The sequence below is a fragment of the Capra hircus genome, chromosome 6 (assembly GCF_001704415.2).
Source record: "Capra hircus breed San Clemente chromosome 6, ASM170441v1, whole genome shotgun sequence".
Lineage (NCBI taxonomy): Eukaryota > Metazoa > Chordata > Mammalia > Artiodactyla > Bovidae > Capra > Capra hircus.
The window spans coordinates 66,133,783-66,154,321 of NC_030813.1; the positions used below are offsets into that span (position 1 = coordinate 66,133,783).

Consider the following 20,539-nt stretch of genomic DNA (forward strand, 5'->3'; position numbering starts at 1 on the left):
AGACACAGCCTCCAGCTCTTCTGTGTTTCTACAATCCATTCTCCCTAGAATGAACAGAAAGCGTGATCTTACTGGGGCCAGAATTGAAAACTATTTGTACTATCATAATTTAAATTTCACTCAAGATAGCTCTAATCTAGGTAAAGTCCTTTCTCAACCACCCTTAGTAAAACCTTCCAAAGGCATCCAATAGCACTTAGAACAATATCCAAACTAATTAGTGTAGTCCATAAGGTACTATACTATCTTGTTCTGCCTACATATAGACCATCCCTCCTAATCTGTGTCGGTCATGCTTCAGCCATTTTTATACTAATAGTGCTGCTTATGTTATTCTAACCCATGTCATGTCAGGAAGCCCTGAACCTTCTTTTTCTTTTATCAAGTCTGCCATTAAGGTTTCTGCTTGTAACAGAAGCTGTTCAATTTTAAAAACGAAAAAAATCATTTACTCTTTCTCTGATACACTACCGACACAAGGAGTTCAGTGGTCCCTAAATTTCACCACTGATCACCAACCTAGTAACTATGACTCAATCTACCTAGGCTATCTAGGTAGCAAATAGAAATAATGTTTGCTTCTGGTGAGGGAAAGGGGTTGTTTTTACCTCTTAATTTAAATATATTAGGTAATAAACTGTCTCTTAAAAGTCAAACCTTGGACAAATTATTGTCATGGACAATGATTTAAATGGTAGACTATGGAAAATCATGAAAATACAAAAACATCAGCTTGCATAAGGTAATCATAAATTCTAACCACAATCTGATTGTAACTTACAACTCCCAAATTTCAAAGGGCAGGCATGGCCATCCATGGGGAAGTCCACCAATCTCATGGGACATTCTGCACTTATGGTGAGTCTATGATCAAAAAAAGGCAATTAAATAAAATCAAAACTTAAAAAAAATTTTTATAGATTCCTCAGTGAGGAAGAAGGAAGAAAGAAAGGAAAAAAGAAAGACAGGAAGGAAGGAAGGGAAGAAAGAAAAAACAGTTTAAAAAATTTAAAAAATGACTACCTCATTGTGTATAAAATTGTGCCATTTCTCATAATTCTAAAAAGTTTATTTGGAGCTGTCATATTATGTGAGACAGATTTCTTTCCATTCCTGAAGAAAGTATCAGGAGTCCATACTTTTGTTACCATCATATTGTTCAATCTCAAAATTTCAATCGGGCCATCATATTTTAGTCTTTTGTCAATCCATGTCTGTCTGAAGAACACATCCATTGTGTATTCCTAGGGAAGTTAGTTTGTGACATATTCAATCACAGACGATTACACATAAATATGCAGAAAAATGCATTAAATTCTAGATTGGCCCTCAGAAAAGACTACCCCAAATAAAAACAAACAGAAGCAAATTTTCTTTAATCAATGGAGCAAAAGGAGTGTCAGCAATTAAAACATGTTATGTCCATCTGATATGTTAATCTTCTACATTTGTTAGATAAATAAATTATCATACATATTAATCATTTAAGAATAATTACTCTAATTTAATAAAACTGCCAGCCACCAGTAATTACAGTTGTACTTTGTTTTAAATCAAGTGACAAAATTAGTTAACATGTAACAAATAACATTGCATAATTAATCATAAAATTGTAGGCATCTCTTTAAGACAAAGTAAAGTATGTAAAGTATGTAAAAGAGAAATCTTATATTCACAGAATTTATTAACGTTCACCTAGGGTCATTTCTTTGACCTGAAAACCAAAAATATTTAATATTAGAAAGCAAAACTGAATTTATCCTGACCAGGGCTTGATGTTCTATGGAAGTGGGAGGAGGGGTGGTGAGCAAGTGGGCCAACAAGGAATTCTCAATGCAATTAGGACTACAATATAGTTTCATACCAAAACTAATTACACTCTCTAATTTTCTCCTCCACAATAATTTTCTAAGGGAAAAAATATTACATACAACATTGTATTGTGGGGACAGAACGTTCTTTTCTTTGTTGAGAATGACTCCAAACCAGAAAAAAACCTCAAATATTACAGCTGAAATGCAAATTAAATGTCTCACTTTTTAAAACTTTTTAGGCTGTTCTTTCACTTTCTAGCTCTGTAATCTATTATAAGATAAATGTTAATTGCCCTCTTTTCTGCATATTTTCTCCAAACCTCATAAAGTACATTTAATTTTCCAAATACCTACCATTTCAACATCAGAAACAGGTCCAAAGCTAGTGACATATATGTCAGTTTTCACTTCTGTAACGGGACCTAGTAGGCATGAATTAAACAAGTGTGAAAGGATAATTACCAATCCTACAGGCAAGGAGGATTTGATTATTAAAAAGTAAAGACAGATAAATCATGTTTTTACAAGCATCTTATGTTTTCAGTAAGATTATGTATCTCTCCAAAAAAATGTAGACAAAAGAACGACAAAACCAGAAAGCAATATTTACTTACAAGCAAAAAGAAACCCCAATTACTTACTGCGATTCTTCGTTCTTCAAAGATACATCACCCCTGGGCACTGTTACAACAGGCAGTGCAGGGAACAAAAGCTTTTAGCCTTTGTGATTTTTTTTATAGCCCATCATCTGATTGGCTTTTAGTAAAGAAGTGAGCTGTTAAAAAGAGGGAACTTAACCACAAGAGTGAGGTAGAGAAAAACCATAATGGCTGTAAGGAACACATTTTCAGTGAGTTGAGGATATTGGTAAATAAACACAAAAATGATTGAGGTGACTTTTAACAATACAAAGATCATCCACTGGTAATTAGGATCAAAAACAAGCTCTCCTAAAAGTCAAACCCATGTATGTTCTGCCATCTACTTGTTCTGTGATCTTGGGCATGTTACTTAACTCGTCAATGACAGCAACCTTACCTATCAGACAAGACTACTGATGGGGATCAGAGGAAATTTCTTCTATGAGACCCTGAACACAGTTACACTTTCATGAAAGTATTTATCAAGTATTAGCTTTTCTTTGCTATTGAGATTCTTTCCTACATCTAAATAAGACTGTTTCAGGAACAAGTGTATGGGTGTGTTTGGCAGAAGCAAAATATGGGAGCATCATGACAATAGGGTTGACACAGATTATAGACAGAGGAAACTGCTGCAATCCAGGTTTAGCATGTTGCTTAAAATGAGAAATTCCAGAGTTCAGATTCGGCTCTAATAGTTTCTAATTGTATGATCTTGGTCAAGTCATATATCATCAGATACAGAGGGGGTTTTAATGGGTATTAACTGAAATAATACATGTAAATCACTTGTTCCAGTCTCCAGAACATAACATGCTCAATAATGATAGTAATTATTATTGTACATAATAGCAATTTTAATTACTAATAAAAATTTTAAATTGCTGCACTCTTGAACATCATTTCTTATATGATAGTTTATAACACTGGATGGGGCTACCTATTCCATACTGGAAAGAACAACATCTGTTATCAAGATGGACTGTTTCTCTTGAATACTGGGTAGGCAATTGGATTTATGCCAAAAAGGACACAGAGCAATTGGAAAAGCTTTATGTTCTAGGTCTAAAGTTATCTTCACGAAACAAGTGAGAGTATTTCTCCCTCTACATGGTGAAAACTGAACCACAGAAAGAAAAGTAGTCTGAAGGAGAAAGAAAATTCTTTCTTGAATAAGTATCCTAAGAAAAATATATCTTTTGGAAGTACAGTGAGAGAAAAAGTATAAATCATGCTGATCTGCCACGAGTTTTCATTTTGTAAAAATAACATTTTCTAAAATGTTTAACATTTTTTTCATTTTTTAAAAAGTAACAAAAAAAAACCAGAATAAGTGTGAGAAGTTGACTGAGAAATTGAAAACAGCAACAACAAAAATATGATAGTAATAAGCTTATGAAAGCCAAAGTGCTTCAGGAATAGACAGGTAATCCAGGAAGCAAAGAATGTGTGTCAAACCCTAGTAGATGGAGATTTCATTCAAAAAAATTCAAAAGTGAGAGAAATCACTCTGCTAGTTTCTTAAGGACAATTGCTAAAGTGTTAAAAACATTACTTCAGTGCAAGTCAGGTCAAAGAGTAAGTTACCCAGAACAATTAAGGCTGGGTAGATCTTGACAATGAGACTGTTTGATGAGAATCTTGAGAAATTCAGTTACTTTGAAGATCAATTTAGGAAACTGGTTCTCAAACTTGAACTGGATCAGAACCACCCAGAAGGTTTATTAAAGCACACATGGCTGGAGCCTACCTCAGACTTGCTGTAAAGTAGGTCTAAAGTAGGGCTTGAAAACTTACATTTCTAACAAGTTCCTAGGTGACGCTATTCACTTTAGTTTGCAGAAAATGTTTATCTGTTTCCTAGAACAGTATTTATTTAGCTAACTATGTCCTGTAAAACATTAATACTATAGGTGTTCTATTGACATGCAGGAAAGGTAGGAAAGGGAGGGATTAAGCCAATCATATTTTTCCTTATACATTTATTTTAAGGTGCGTGGGTCTATGCTAATTCTTAAAGTTATAATGATTCCATGATAACGAATCTTTTCAAATTCTGACATAACATTGTTACTTTTTCAATGATTCTTGAAAAATGCTTTATGTTCAGAATTACAACCTTGATTATTTGACATTATTAAGTATTTACTTTACACGATAGAAAAGGTCTTTGAGATTGAATGAGAGCCTAAAAATATATAATTGGTAAAAAAATTGCATTTGGAAACCCATTCATTCAACATTTATTGAGTGACCACCTGATGTACCCCATTCCATGCTAGGCTCTGGTGTTACAGTGGTAAATCAGAAGTTTCCTGCCTCGGGTACTTAACACGCTATTGGTGGAGTCAAAGAATAAATAATAAGGAAATGAATTAAATGAAACAATGCTATCATTCATAAGAGAAACAAAACAGGCTGGTAACAGTCTGGGAAAGCCACTGTAGATTTTTTAGCCACTTTTCAATGCAGTGACTTATTTTTAATTTCTAAATTCTATTTTTCTATTAAGGTATAGTTGATTTCCTGTATAGTGGGCTTCCCTGGTGGCTCAGAATCCACCTGCAATGCAGGAGACCTGAGTTCGATCCATGTTGGGAGGATCCCCTGGAGGAGGACATGGCAACCCACTCCAGTATTCTTCCCTCGAGAATCTCCATGGACAGAGGAGTCGCAAAGAGTCAGACATGACTGAGCCACTAAGCACACAGCACATAGCTGATTTACGATGTCATCCCAATCTCCAAAGCAGTGACTTTCAAACAGAGCTGAAGAATGATCCCAAGACACTGGAAAAACTGAGAAAATGCATTTCAGGTAAGAGAACTTCAAGGGGAAAAACTCGGACAGAACACCTCCTTCGCTATCCATATTCTGAAAGTGGTATCTTTAAGCAACTTGTTTATATATTAAGTTCACTGTCTTAAACTTGTAGAAATCCCAGGGAAAGAGATTGTTATGAGCTGAATTATATTCTCTTAAAATCATATGTTGAGCATCTAGAACTTCAGAATGTGATTATATTTTGAGATAGGGTCTTCACAAGGGGAATAAACTTAAAACGAGGTCATTAGGCTGGGCCTGAATTTAATATGACTGGTGTCCTTGTAAGAAGAGGAAGTAGAACACAGAAACACACAGAAGAAAAACTATGTGACGATACAAAGAGAAGACAGCCATGTACAAGCCAAGGGGAAAGAGCTTAGAAGGAATCAACCTGCTGATACATTGATCTTGGGTTTCTAGCTTCTGGAATTGTGAAAAAAATGAATTTGCTGTTATTGAAGCCACTCTGTCCATGGCACCCTGTTATGGCAGCCGGAGCAAATGAATACAGAGGTTAATCATTTGTCCTGTTTTTTTCCCCCAAGATTTCTCCCTCTGATAGGCAGTCCAGTTCTGTCTCTGTTTATAGGCTATAGTAAGAAGTTTGATTTGTATTCCTTAATCACTGAGAGACCATTGAAAAGTTTGATGTAAGGAAAATATATGCTCTGAATCACTCTGGCATTTGTATGGACACTGAATTATAGGGAAGCAAGAGTAGAAGGTTTCCCTGGTGGCTCAGGCAGTAAAGAATCTACCTTCAATGCAGGAGACCCATGTTCAATCCTGGGGTTGGGAAGATCCCCCTAGAGAAGGGAATGGCAACCCACTCTAATAACCTTGTCGGGGAAATTCATGGATAAAGGAGCCTAGAGGGCTACAGTCCATGGGATTACAAAGAGTTGGACATACCTGAGCGACTAACATACACACACACAACCAGCTGAAGAAATCTCTTCTAAGAGGCTGCTGTACTAAGTCAGGTGACAGATGACAGTGTCCTGGACAAGGGATGTGGCAGTAGGGATGGAGACTGGCAGTGGGGATGGAGAGTGGACGAATCAAGGGGCATGTATGTGTGGAACGGCTCCCAAGCAAAGGGGCTGTTCCCAAAGAACAATAAGCAAACATACTAGTATTTATTTAAGGCCTACTATGTGCCAGTGGGCTACCCTGGTGGCTCAATGGTAAAGAATCCACCTGCAATGCAAGAGATGCAAGAGATACAGGTTTGATCCCCAGGTCGGGAATACCCCTGGAAGAAGGCATGGCAACCCACCCCAGATTTGTTACCTGGAGAATCCCACGGACAGAGGAGCCTAATGGGCTATAGTCCATGGGGTCACAGAGTCGGACACAAATGAACGACTAAGCAGGTATGCCTGCATGTGCCAAGCAGGGTACTAAATTCTTCCCATATGCTCTTTCATTCAATCTTCATAATATTCTCCAGGAATGATATTTTAAGAGAATTTTATGGATATGGAAACTGAGCTCACAGAGGTTAAATGTTATATTCCAGAGCCAGAATTATAACCTCCCTGTATTGATCTACTAGACGTATTCTAGATTTACTATGTTAATGATGTCATTAAATAGTAAATCCACCGTTAATAACATACATATAATTTTCTATCTAGTACATAACATGCCTATTCTTCTTGTTTTGTTTCATGAGTAGTTTCTAAACTATATTCCTGCGGTTCTTTGTATGCATTTGCTCCTCTTACTACAGCCTGTGTCTTTTCTCTCCTTAACAGCAAAGGTGAATCTTACTTCTCTTGGAAATCCCAAACAAGCACAGTGTTTTTCACATACTAGGTGGTGAATAACTGTGTTTGATTGTGTTCCCAGTTATCACCCTAGTAGCGGCTTTAAAATCTCCCCAAAGGAAAACAATTTTGGGATTCACTTGTTACATTAGCTAAGCTAAAAATATTTCCTGATTAAAGTAGAATTCATGTTTTATTTATATTTGTATCCTCTTCCTGAACAAATTTTAGGCCTTAAATGTAATAGATTTTCAATAAATCAGTTCTCAATAAACAACGGTCGCTATGCAATTAAAAATAATTCTTAGAGACGCTTCCTCTAACACTGCAGTTTAGGATGTTCAAATCAACTTTCCTAAGAGTATAATTACATAGAAACCAGATAATTTTGATCTTGGAAGGACTTCTCATAATTTTATATGCATTTGTGTAACATAAAAGAATCTTTTATTTTAAAATCTTACTTCCTTGATAATAAGGAAATAGTTTTTAATTCCCCCAACATAGTGGACAATTCCTAGGACAAAGGGATCTTCAACAGTTTTGAAAGGAACCAAGACCACCAGGATCAAATTCATAGGAATACTCCCATCTTACTAATGAATCTAACTTGCTTGGAAAGTGAGAAAGCAATTAACAAGGTCTTAGACAATTTCCCACTCTTTACTATAGCTTTAGAGACCTGGACAAAAATATCACTTTTTAATTTTTCTCTAGTAAAAGTGTCCAACTTGCTGTCACACCCAGGAAAAAACACTTAAGCTGTTTTGTAGATACTGAAAAGAGTCAACTCCTGTTTTCCAAATTGCCTTCTGAGCTATGCACTTGAAAGTTTTCTGGGTTTTCAGTCACCTAAATCCGTGCACCCAGCTACATCTCATAAAACACTATTAATGTCTCCCCAAAACAAGAGACTTAAAATATTTAAGATGTATGATAACAACAATGAATCTTGGTGTAATATGTAAAGAAATCTCTAATCCTCTCTTGTCACCTACAAAATATAGAAAAACTAGCCTTCCTGCATATTAAAGAAGGAACAGATGTCTCTCGATACTGTTGAGAAAGCAAACAAGTATAGAGCTTTACTTAGATGACATTAAAGATTAGTGCCTCATTTATGCTGTGAATCTTCTATGAATCCAGCTCTACTTTTTAAATATTAAAGCCATCAAATAAACAAATAAGAACAGTACCTAAACAACAAAAAATATGAGCAAAAGATGAAAATGCTATTCATAGAAGGAAAATTCTTGTGAGCAATAAAATTTTGAAAAGATGTTCAATCAGAGTAGAAATCAGAAAAATACAAGTCATTTCACATTAAAATACCATTTCTTTTCTAAAGTGTTGAAAGGTTTGTGGATCCTGAATCTCATATTCACTGTAAATGGGTTTGAATTTGTAAAACCACCACAGAAAACAGTTTGGCATTATCTCATCAAATTGAACTCCCACTTACACTAAGATCCAGAAAAATCCACTCTTGGATATATATGCAAAAGCAACTCTTGCACATTTACAGCAGGGAATTTGGGCCAGAATATTCACAGAAACACAATCTTGGAAACAAGCAAAATGCCTACTGCCAACAGAGCAGCAGATGAATCAGCTAGTTCCTAAGCAATGGGAATATCACACAGCAGTTAAAATGAATGATCTATAGCAAGACACGATAGTAAGAATAGATTTTAGAAATACACAAGTGAAAAAGCATCAAAAGATAATAGCATGTTCAAAACAAATGAAAAAATTTAAATTTCAATGTCTTTATTAAAAGAGTAAATTTGAGCTAAAACAATATTCAAATAAAGCTATGCAATAACTTAAAAAGGTCTCGGAATCATGGTTATTTTGGGTGGGTAAATCAGGCAAATAGGATGAGGGAGGCCATATAGCAGAGTAAGTTATCAAGGTTGTGCTGTTTAATTGTTTAAGTGGGTGTTTACTTTATTAGAGCAAATGAATGAATAGATGGATAGATATAAAGAAGGCTATCTGTGGGCCCATAATGGAAATGTGTCATGAACCAAGGATTATAATCCAGAATCTAATTATGTATAGCAGAAGCTTTTTATAACAAATACATAAAAAGGCCTAGACAATAAAGCAGCTATTTGCTTAATGACATACAAAATGCAAGTTGATGCAATTTTTCATCTAAGAGAAAACGAACATCTCAGTGAAATATCATCTAAATGTCCACCAAGTTATTAATAACCAGATTTTTAGTGCGTATCTTAGGAAACAAAAAAATACATTTTGCATATTCTTGTCCTAAGGAAGCTATGCATATATTAGCACCAGTACATCTTTTTTGTTAAATCAAGAGCATAAGAAAGTAAGTTTGTGATTTGGATTCTACAGTCTCTTGCTGTCTCAAGGGCATCTTTTTTTCAGTTATCCCTTCCTTCCACTCTAATATTAAATTATTCTCTCCTTGTCTGTTTCCAGTGGTACACAAACAGCTTATGGTATTTCTAATTCTTTGGAAAAGATAACCTTCCCTCTTCCTCTTCCCTTTCATATGCAAACTTTGAGGGGAAAAGAAGGCTATGCTGACTGCCTGGAATTTTCTTTTTATTCACTCCATCATCTATTACAATCTAGTTTTCATGTTTAGGATCCACTAAAATTCTGTCAGTATCGTCAGTTTTTTTTTTCCCTATCTACAGCATCGTTCCCTCAAAGTTTTAAAATAATCTTATTTCTCTCATTTTTAAAAAAAGATCTCTTGATGCTACTTCTCCCGTTTACCAGCTCATTTCTCTGCTCCCCTGTACAGATGCCCAGAAAAAAACTCCTCTCATTCTTTCCAGAACACACGCAATCAGACCTTCACCTTCATCACGTCACTGAAGCTGCCTTTGTCAAAATCACTGGAGATGTAGATATTGCTAAATCTAGCGGTCCACTTGATGTTCCTATATTTCTTTATCTGTCAGAAGCATTAGACATAATTGATCAATCTTGCCTCCACTTTGAAATACCTTTTTTTTTTTTTCCTGTATATCCTATCTAAACACTCTCTTGGATATTTTCTTTCGACCTCAAAGGCCATTCTTTTTCAGTCTTCCTGAAACAGAAATTCTTCCTCCTCTTCCCCTACCTCTTAACACTGGGGATTTTTGGAGCTCAATATTTGTACTTCTTCTCTATCGCCATTAATTCCTTGGTATCCCTGCATTCCAAGACCATCTTCATTTTGCATCCAATAAGCAGCTCAAATGTAACATATCCACATGCAAATTGTTCACCTACACCCTCAAGCTGCTTCAGCCAGTTTTGGCAGCTCCATTTTTCTAGCTGTTCAAGTCTAAGATCTGTTGAGTCAGATCTGATGTCTCCCTTTTTTTTTCACATCTCATAGTCTAGGTGTCACCAGTAGACTAGAACTCTGAAAAATAGCCAAAAGCCAACCATTTCTTACAATTTTACAGGCTTCTCTGCCACCAACTTGGTCAAAATGGCCATCAGTTTTTGCCTGCTTGGTCATAAAAACATTTCTGCCCTTGACCCTGACTTACTCTTCTCAATCCAGCAACCAAGGTGAGAATTTGAAAATTAGCCAATTCAGGTCTCACCCCTAGTGGAATCCTTCCAATTACTTCTGATATGATTCAGAGTAAAAGCAAAGCTCTCACCAGTCTGTGAAGCTTTATAAACCTCATCCTTGTATCACACTGACCCCTTCTTACTTCTCAGCCATGTTGTCTTCATGCAGTGACATTTCCATTCTCAGCAAGTCTGCATCCGTAGTTCCTTCTCACCAGAAGACTGGATCTAAAGACAACTTAGGCTCTTTTCTACTTAGGATCATAGTTCAAGTATCCACACATGATTTCTAAATTTCACCCTTCTCCCTTACTGTTCCTCCTCCAATCCTCTCCAATTTAAATAACACTATTCCCTGTCCATTTTCTCAAAATAGAAAATCCAAGACTCATTTCTTATTTCTCCCTCTCCTTTACCACCAATATAGGAATCCGGCATCACCAATTTTTTGTTGAATTATACCTCCAAAATATATCTCACCTTTATCTATTTATATTCATCTTTGTTGCATCCACCATCTTATTCCAAGCCACCATTAACTAAAAGGAGACAACCAGGGAATAAAAGTTTTTTTTTTTCCCCCATTGGTCTCCTTGCTTCTAATATTGTCCCAACTTCGTATCTAGGCTTTTCTTTTTATTACGCAGCAGCCAGAGATATCATATTATAATCTAAGTCATACCATGTCACTCCCTCTACCTAAAAAACTCCAATAGCATCCAGGTTCATAAAAGAAAATTCCTTTATGAAAGACTTTGCATAATCTGACCTCCTCTAACAACACTAAGCTAGGCCTCTGAGATTCTTCCTCTTGCTTTCTGACTCCAGGCACACTGGACACCCTTCACTGTCTGAATCTCATTAATTTAATATCTAACTTAGAAGCTTTGCATTTGTTTTTTGGGTTCTTTTTTTTCTACCTGAGACAAGTTTTACTTACTCTTCCCATGTCTGTCACCTTTAAGTTCTCAGCTTAAACATTTACCTTATCCACCATATCTGAAATAGATCTCTCACCCAATTTATTCTTTATCTTAGCATTTGGATTGTTCCATAGCACTATCTTTAATTATTTGTTTCCCTGTTATTTTTATCTCTCTACACTGCTTAGCCTGTGTCTGATTCAGCATTATATCTTTACAACTTTACATCGTTCTTAGCATGTAACAATTTCTCACTATCTATTGATTTAACCAATGAATGAAAGTGACAAGTTTGAAGAGAATGAAGTTTTATTTTTCTGTTGCCCTGTGGACTTCAAATGTTCATTTATAGATTTTAAAATATATATTCTCTGTCAACATTCAGTTAATAAAGCTGGCTGCTGCTGCTGCTAAGTCGCTTCAGTCGTGTCCGACTCTGTGCAACCCCAGAGATGGCAGCCCACCAGGCTCCCCCATCCCTGGGATTCTCCAGGCAAGAACGCTGGAGTGGGTTGCCATTTCCTTCTCCAATGCATGAAAGTGAAAAGAGAAAGTGAAGTCACTCAGTTGTGTCCGACTCTGAGTGACACCATGGACTGCAACCTACCAGGCTCCTCCGTCCATGGGATTTTCCAGGCAAGAGTATTGGAGTGGGTTGCCATTGCCTTCTCCAATAAAGCTGGCATGATATATCAATTTAATTTTTAGCTTGAGATATGGGGTTGCAAAGAGTCAGACATGACTTAGAGACTGACCAACAATAGATCACTTTAAAACATTTCAAGGATATTGCATTTCTATGGGAAAATTATTCCAAATTTACCTAGTGTATATCAATCCTAAAGGATATCAATCCTGAATATTGATTGGAAGGACTGATGCTGAAGCTGAAGCTCCAATACTTTGGCCACCTGAAGCAAAGAGCCGACTCATTAGAAAAGATCTTGATGCTGGGAAAGATTGAAGGCAGGAGAAGGGGAAAACAAAGGACAAGATGGTTGGATGGCATCACCAATGGACATGACTTTGAGCAAGCTCCAGGAGATGGTGAAGGACAGGGAACCCTGGAGTGCTTCAGTCCATGGGGTCACAAAGAGTTGGACACGACTGAGTGACTGAACAACAACAATATATTCCCTCAATGTTTGCTTTTCCATTTAAAAATGTTATTAAGTCTTTAAAATAAAAGTTCTCATTTTACTCCTCTGGGGGAAATGGCGCTTTGCTTACTGTAATGACCTACTTAGTAACAAGAAGGTATGTTCATGAAAATTTGACTCTTGGTCAACAGAAGGATGCAATAAATGTCTTAGAAGTGGTTGAAGCAAAAGACAAGCTGCTTGACTAAGGTTTTAAAGAGTCAAGTGTGAGTTCTGATCTTGTCTTGTCAATTAGAAGATGCAGGATTCTTGGCTAATTCATTGCAATTTTCCCAGCCTCCTCTCTAAGAGAAGAAAGAAGCATGCCCTGCTTATCTTTTTGCATTGTTTTGATCATCTTATTAGAAATCGTATGTGAAAATGTTTTCAAAACTGCAGAAAACCCTACTTACATGAAGTCCTACAGTGTTGGTGAACAACCTTGCAAAACCCTAGTGCTCCACTGCCATTTCAGAGAGATTGTGGAAGATGAGCCGAGGCAATTATCTCTATCTATATGTCTCTGGATGATTCCAGATCACGTGCCTCAGTTATTCCAGATTTTGTGTAGAGATGCACAAAAAGATTGTGTAATCCTTTGATCAATGGAAGTGGATAAGGGCTGGCTTCCTAGGCTATCTCCAGGTGGTTAGTACCTTAGCTACGCATTTTTAAGAAGGCGTATAACAGTGGTGAAGTGGCTAGAAGCCCAGGGGATGGCTCTCTAGCTCCTTTGTGGAATGGTTTACTGTGTGCTACTTCTAGGCTGGTGCAGGCTCCTTCCAGATGGTAGCAGGCTGGAAGAACTCTGCCTTTTCAGATGTCCCAATCTAGTTGCCCTCACTTTGCCTCCATCCTTCCCTTCTCACCTTCCCCCTTTCCTCTTCCAACAGAGGCAGGGGAGAGGGAATCCTGAAGGGATGAAAAGAAAGAACCATTTCAGTCCCTTTTACTTCCCCATTGCAAGCTGTGCTGCTGAGTTAAAAATATGTAATTTCATTTCCAAGTCTATTTCAACCCTTGCCTGGCCTACTGAGCAATCACAAACCCTCCCATTTCAATTCAGATCTTTGCTTTTAGCTTTATTTTAAAGGGAACACTGCTAAGTTGTATAAACAGATATAAAGTAAACGATCTACAAAGAGCAGAAGCAGGATTAAGGGAACCAGGAAGTAAATCTGTATTTATAGCACAATGGTCACAATCTGAATTATTTTCATTTCATTTCAAAAATGCCAAATTTTCTACAAGATATAAAATGTCAAGGAAGGCATCAAACCTGTGGCATTCAAGAGTTTCTGCTAACAATGAATTTTCTTATTATTTTCTGTGATGTTCATTTATAACATCCCGTAAACAGATTACACATTTTTCTGCAGGTGAGAATTACTGTTCCTCTGTTACATCTGGAATACTACATATTTACAGAGAATGACCCATTCTAAATAATGAATCACATTTGCCACAAATATTTATGAGCAACAACCCACGAAATTGTGCTACATGGTAAATTATTAATAATGAATCAACTACTAACACTTAAAATAATGTGAATTCAACCCCTTCCCATAAAGCTATAAGAGAACCTCCAAGTGGATATAACCTCCATGAATATAACTTGGCAGAGACAAACAAGATGACTAACGCCCCTGAAACATTTTAGCATCCCTGCAGCTAACCAAACTCCAGCAACGGCTTTTATAGGTGGATTTCATTTATTTTATTGTCTATACACTATCATGGGAGAAGGTAGTTGGTAAAAAAAATGATGCATCTACAATGGATCCCTTCTTCCTTTTGAACTGCAACTTGCATTACAACCAACTGGGCAGACGTGGTTTTAATTTTCCACATTTAATAATAAAATCATACAGTTTCAATAATTTTTTGCTTTAATTTATGTTCAGGGACATCAATTCACTAATGAATATTTAAACTACATGTGATTTGATACTTCTATTATTTTTTTCCTTTACTTAAAATGTCAAGTTTAAAAACTTTATGGGCAGATAAATCCTCTTTTATTGATATAATATAGCCTTAAATGGCATCACATCATCTGAAACCTTCTCCACACAGTTATTTTTGTTCTAAAGTGATAATTTCCCAGTCACTTATGAAAGATCGTACATTGACAAATGATTCACTTCTGTAAGGAAGCCTTTTTTCAGATTTCCATGAAGGCAAATGCAGGGCTAAGCATCCTACCCCTAGAGAAGCAACATGAGAAGAACTGGGAGAATCTTTCATCCTCTCACCCATCTTTATCACTGTCAAAATGCAAAAAAAAAAAAAAAAAAAAAATTAAGTCCCTCAATGGCTCCCAGTAAACTTCTCAACAAAATCCAGGAATAAGGAATAAAGTGGGTTCCTGGTTCCAGAAGACTGGATTCCAGTCTATCATTAACATGCTATGTTAGTCATTCAGTCGTGTTTGACTCTTAAGGAATCCAAGGACTATAGCCGGTCAGGCTCCTCTGTCTATGGAATTCTCCAGGCAAGAATTCTGCAGTGGGTTGCCATTCCCTTTCTCCAGAGGATCTTCCCAACCCAGGGATCGAATCTGAGTCTCCTATGCCCTTTGTTTTCAGGCAGATTCTTCACCACCTGAGCCACCAGAGAAGCCTAATATGCTCTGTTTCTCAGTATAAATCACTTTCTCTTTCAAATATTCTCCTTTGTTACAAGAGAAGAACAAGACTGGTTAGACTCCTAAAACCCATACAATTCTCTATTATTTTCAACAGTTCTTTGTAAGCTGGGACCAAATACCTCTGGAATAATATCTAATTCTGTTCTTTTTCCCAGGAACATCCTGCTCCCATTTACCTTCTACACTCCCCATTCTTATCTCCTAAAACCCTCAAAAGGAAGCACAAATGCCTCAGAGCTTCTAATACTATGATATTCATCACAGAGTATCTGATAGCATCCCAATCTTTGTGGGTTTGTCTTTTAAGTACACAACTTGATCTGGGTTCCAATATTGCCCATGCCATTTATTAACTGTGAAGCTGGACCAGTTGGTTATCATCCCAAGCCTCAAATTCTGCATCTGTAAAACAGAGATAGTAATACCTTTCTCTCGGGGTTGTTGTAAGGTTAAACAGTAAGGTTCCTTATCCTTTAGGGTAGAGCCTAAGTCTTATTCGACTCATTTCCCAAGAAGTAACTAGATCAGGGTAGCGGAAAGAACAGGAACTTGGTGGTCAGGAGACATGGGCTGAGGCTTTAGGTGAAGACTATTCTCACTGAACTGGACTGAGAGGGTATTTGAGGTTAAGAATAGTACCTTGAGATTTCTGTGAACCTGGTGCCTAGCACAATGCTTGAGATTCTCATTACATAAGCAAAGGGACTATGAATACGAAAAAAAGAGCAACGATGCTGTGAATGGATGTGCCTCTATCAGACCCTTTATACATATTTACTTAAGGAAGAAATAAAGCAGAAACATCCCTGACTTCAAAGTCTTAGGAGGGAAGTAAACAGCCCCCTCTCCAAATAAAGTAAAATTTGATCCCAGGGTAGAAAACAGTAGGCAAGGACTGGGTTCTCTAGGAGAGCAGACAGCTTTGTGCCCTAGATTCATGTCCTAGGTAGAACAGGGTCGAGGTTTTGGCTGAGGAACTAACACCACGTGGGAGGACAGGGGACTTAGAATCAGCTGTCCAAGTGCAACCTGCTCTGAGCAAAGTGGCCAAGTTGGGAGAAGTCCATTCTCAGGGCGCAGAGCAGCGGGCCAGCTGAGCCCCAGGTTCCCATTTTTGACTCTTTCCCTTCACCCTCCCCCGCCCAGCAGTCAGGTCCCAGGAGGTAATTAGTGTGGGGGAGACGCAAAGCTGCTGAGGGGGCAGGGAGATGGGAAAGTACCGGTGGGGGCGGTCTTCTTGTCAGAGGTCTTGTCAAAAGAGGGGAGAGAGAGAGAAGGGAGACGGAGAGGGAAAGGCGGCGGGGGGGCGGAGGGGGAGAAAGAGAGAGACTAACAGATTTTTCATTTTTGCATTCCAGGCATACCTAATGATATTCCCACAGACAGACAGGCAGACGCAGAGACATACACAGGACACGCTTGCGCGTTTGAAATCGTTCATACCCCCAAATCCAGGACGCAGCCTGTTGTCATAACCATCGAGTAAACTGTCCAGGATGCGGGTAAAATTTTCTGGGCATAATTTCTCCTCCTTTTGGTTCTGTCCTGGGGATTCGTTTAAACTGCAAACGCACACACACAAACAAAAAATAAAAACAGGCGGAAGAATTGATTTTAAGAATTGATCAACGAACAGGTGGAAACAGGTTTATGTTCAAGGAAAAGAGTCTCTCGCTCCAAACTAAAGGAGTCAGGGCTGAGGGATGCGGGAGAGAGAAATGGCCCGGGGAGGCGCAGCCCGCGCACACGGACCCCAGTATCCACACTCTTCTCGGACCCCGCGCCCCTGCTGCTCTTGGCGTTTACGCGGTCAGAGCAAAGCCGGTCTCCGCGCCCCTGACGTTACAGCGGAGACCGGAGGGTCTGGTTCGCTTTGGGAGGGGCAGAGGAGACCCAGAACTGGCCCCTTCTTCATCTTCCCCTAACCCGCAGCACCTCGGGGAACTCACCAAGCCGCCAGGCACAGGAAGTGCAGGAGGGCGAAACTGACCCCGAAGGACATCGCGATCGCGGGTACCTTCTTGGCAGAAACCATCTTTGCAACATGCCATACTTTAAGCCTGTTCAGGTTTCCAGGCTCTCCAGATGCCCTGAGCAGGGTGCGAGGCGAGGGCAGAGGCTCTCCGCGGCGTGCGCACACTCGCGCTCACACTCGCCCGCGCTCAGCCAGCCCCAGCCGCGGTGGGCGCGTGTGTGCACGCGGGCCGGGGAGGCGGATCCTGCCTTTCCTCGCCCCCTCCTTTTCTCGCCGAGCTCTCCAGCGTATGGAGAGCTGTGTATACCGCTCACACTCTTTCTTGCCCGCACCCCGAAGCGGCCAGAGTTAACACCTGGAGCACTGATACCGAAAGGCTGAACCGAGTTCTTTCCGACGTTTAACTCCTGGGCTTGAGACAGGGGCTGCAGCCTCTTCTCGAGCTCTGGAGCCCCGGCGCCAAGTGTGTCCCCGCCCACGGCTAAGCTTAGCCTCCGCTTCTCCCTCCGGTGGCATTTGGATTTAACCCCTGAAGCTCTTGTCTCTTTAGGTTGTCGAGGACCTGTCTGTACCCATTTTCAAGGTTGGAGATGGAGAAAGGGCGAGATGGATGGGCTTTCTGGGCGAAGGGATAGCAGATCTTGACGAGGGGGAGGAAATCAAGTCTGGACAAAAACAACCTCTGGGACTCCCCTTCAGGTGTTGTGGGGCGGCGGAGGAACGAAAAATCTTCCTAGTAAAAGGGATTGCAACTCACTGGTGCTCCTTCGCCAAACTGTTAGAAGGTGGACTTGAGCCTCATTGTGTTGTCAACTCCTTTGCCAAGCTGTTGCTACAAAGATAACAAATTCCTTTATGCTACCCGCCGCCGCCTGGCACGCGCATGCCCCCTGCTTTGCTGCTCCATCCTTTCTCCGGAGGGAAGAGAAGTGGAAACAAGGGACAGCAGGTCAAAATCACTTTCACTTTTTGAGACACTTGACACTTTTTCTTTCACAGCAGAGCTGACTCCACATCCAGAAGGCATCAGGAGCAGGGAAAGAATGTCTGGGGAAAGGGAGAGGAGAAAGCAGGAAAAGAGTGTGTGTGTGTGTGTGTGTGTGTGTGTGTGTGTGTGTGTGTGTGTGTGTATGTGTCTGAGAGAGAGAGCCGAAAATGAAAGGGACGCCTCAGAGTTCACTAATGACTTGAAAGGAAACACTAGGCAGTATAACGTTAGTGTTGTATTGAACAGAGATCCTTGAGGAAAGTGAAGAGGAGAGTGAAAAAGTTGGCTTAAAGCTCAACATTCAGAAAACGAAGATATGGCATCCGGTCCCATCACTTCATGGGAAATAGATGGGGAAACAGTGGAAACAGTGTCAGACTTTATTTTTGAGGGCTCCAAAATCACTGCAGATGGTGACTGCAGCCATGAAATTAAAAGACGCTTACTCCTTAGAAGAAAAGTTATGACCAACCTAGACAGCATATTGAGAAACAAAGACATTACTTTGCCAACAAATATCCGTCTAGTCAAGGGTATGGTTTTTCCAGTGGTCATGTATGGATGTGAAAGTTGGACTATGAAGAAAGCTGAGCGCAGGAAGAATTGATGCTTTTGAGCTGTGGCGTTGGAGAAGACTCCTGAGAGTCCTTTGGACTGCAAGGAGATCCAACCAGCCCATTCTAAAGGAGATCAGCCCTGGGATTTCTTTGGAAGGAATGATGCTAAAGCTGAAACTCCAGTACTTTGGCCACCTCATGTGAAGAGTTGACTCATTGGAAAAGACTCTGATGCTGGGAGGGATTGGGGTCAGGAGGAGAAGGGGACGACTCAGGATGAGGTGGCTGGATGGCATCACGGGCTCAATGGAGGTGAGTCTGAGTGAACTCCGGGAGATGGTGATGGACAGGGAGGCCTGTGCTGCGATTCATGGGGTTGCAAAGAGTTGGACACGACTGAGCAACTGAACTGAACTGAACAGAGATAAACACTTTCAGTAGAACTTTTAAAAACTTTAGTTATTGATTCCAAGAAGGAAAGGTGTCTTTCACCTTAATAGTGACTCCTATGGAAATACTTATATGTTGAATCAATGACCTAAGTAAGTTTCTGTATAGGTCCCTAGAACCACCAATAATTATGTCCTGTTTAGAACTTTGATGATTTGTTCAAAATTTGAGGACTGGTAGACTTATTTGATATGGAAATGATCAAAGCAAGGGAGTTTGGGGTTTTTGTGTGTGTGTGTAAAATGCAAATTTCTCCTGCCATATTAATCGACAAGAAATTTCACAGCCATCAGCGACTTCTGGCCTCCAAATGTGAATGCAAGCTCCCCTAGCTTCAAGCCTTTGGATGCTGCCACCCCCAGGGTGATTGCTGAGGAGCTGGGGGAATGCTAGAAGCAAGGTGACCTAGGAAACAGGATTGGCTCCAGATAGTTGAGATGCATATGAAAGGAATGGATTCAGGGAGCCTAGAGGGTTGCATCTTCCTATATGTAGAATGCTAAATTCCTTAATACCTGGTCTTTGATGTTCAGACTGCCTGCTCCTTTTGTTACAAACTAGTGTGTAGACTGACTTCCCCTCTGCCCCCTTGGACTAGTTTTCTCAGGGCTATTGAGATGCTGTCTCCTGGGCTCAGAGTACTAAACATTCCCACCAAATAAAATAACTCTCTAGTTTCAGGTTGTGTTTATATTTTTGAGTCCACACTTGTTTGTTTCAGCCTCTTAGTTCAATTTTTTCTTACAAAGAGGAAGACTTTCCTGATTGCCAAAAATGCCTAAGAGCCAGAGGTATGCACTCTCACTATATTCTGTACTACTTCCTAACTGGCTTTTATTATATCTTATTCTAATTCGGTCTTTATCTTTCTCTTAAAGATTGTAATCTCCTGGAGGTCCTGAGCTGGTTAACTTTTCCTTTTTTTTTTTTTTTAAAAATTTTAAAATCTTTAATTCTTACATGCGTTCCCAAACATGAACCCCCCTCCCACCTCCCTCCCCACAACATCTCTTTTCTTATCTGAGTTTACTTTTTTTTTTATTACAGTGCATGACACCTAATACAAGGACAAGAAATATTTATTGAATGAACAATTAAATTAATGAATAGCTTGTTTCCAAGTCCATCTTAATTAACTTGGATGAAATTCAAGTTCAAACAAGCTCTTGGGGGGAAAACATGGAAATACTAGTATATTTCCCAAATAAGCCATGAAAACATTTGTCTCCTCAGATTATCTACATAA

General features: G+C 39.2%; 1 protein-coding gene across 1 annotated transcript in view; it reads right to left on the reverse strand.

The window, feature by feature from the left end:
- The window catches only part of GABRA4 (gamma-aminobutyric acid type A receptor alpha4 subunit), a 78,623-nt gene extending 61,124 nt beyond the window's left edge, over window positions 1-17,499 (reverse strand). Inside the window, exons 1-5 of the mRNA XM_005681575.3 lie at window positions 17,273-17,499; window positions 16,767-16,885; window positions 2,169-2,236; window positions 1,024-1,244; window positions 782-864 (exon numbers count right to left, since the gene is read on the reverse strand). Of these exons, the coding sequence (XP_005681632.1) occupies window positions 782-864; window positions 1,024-1,244; window positions 2,169-2,236; window positions 16,767-16,885; window positions 17,273-17,358 (577 nt within the window). The 5' untranslated portion in view covers window positions 17,359-17,499. The remainder of the gene's footprint in view (window positions 1-781; window positions 865-1,023; window positions 1,245-2,168; window positions 2,237-16,766; window positions 16,886-17,272) is intronic.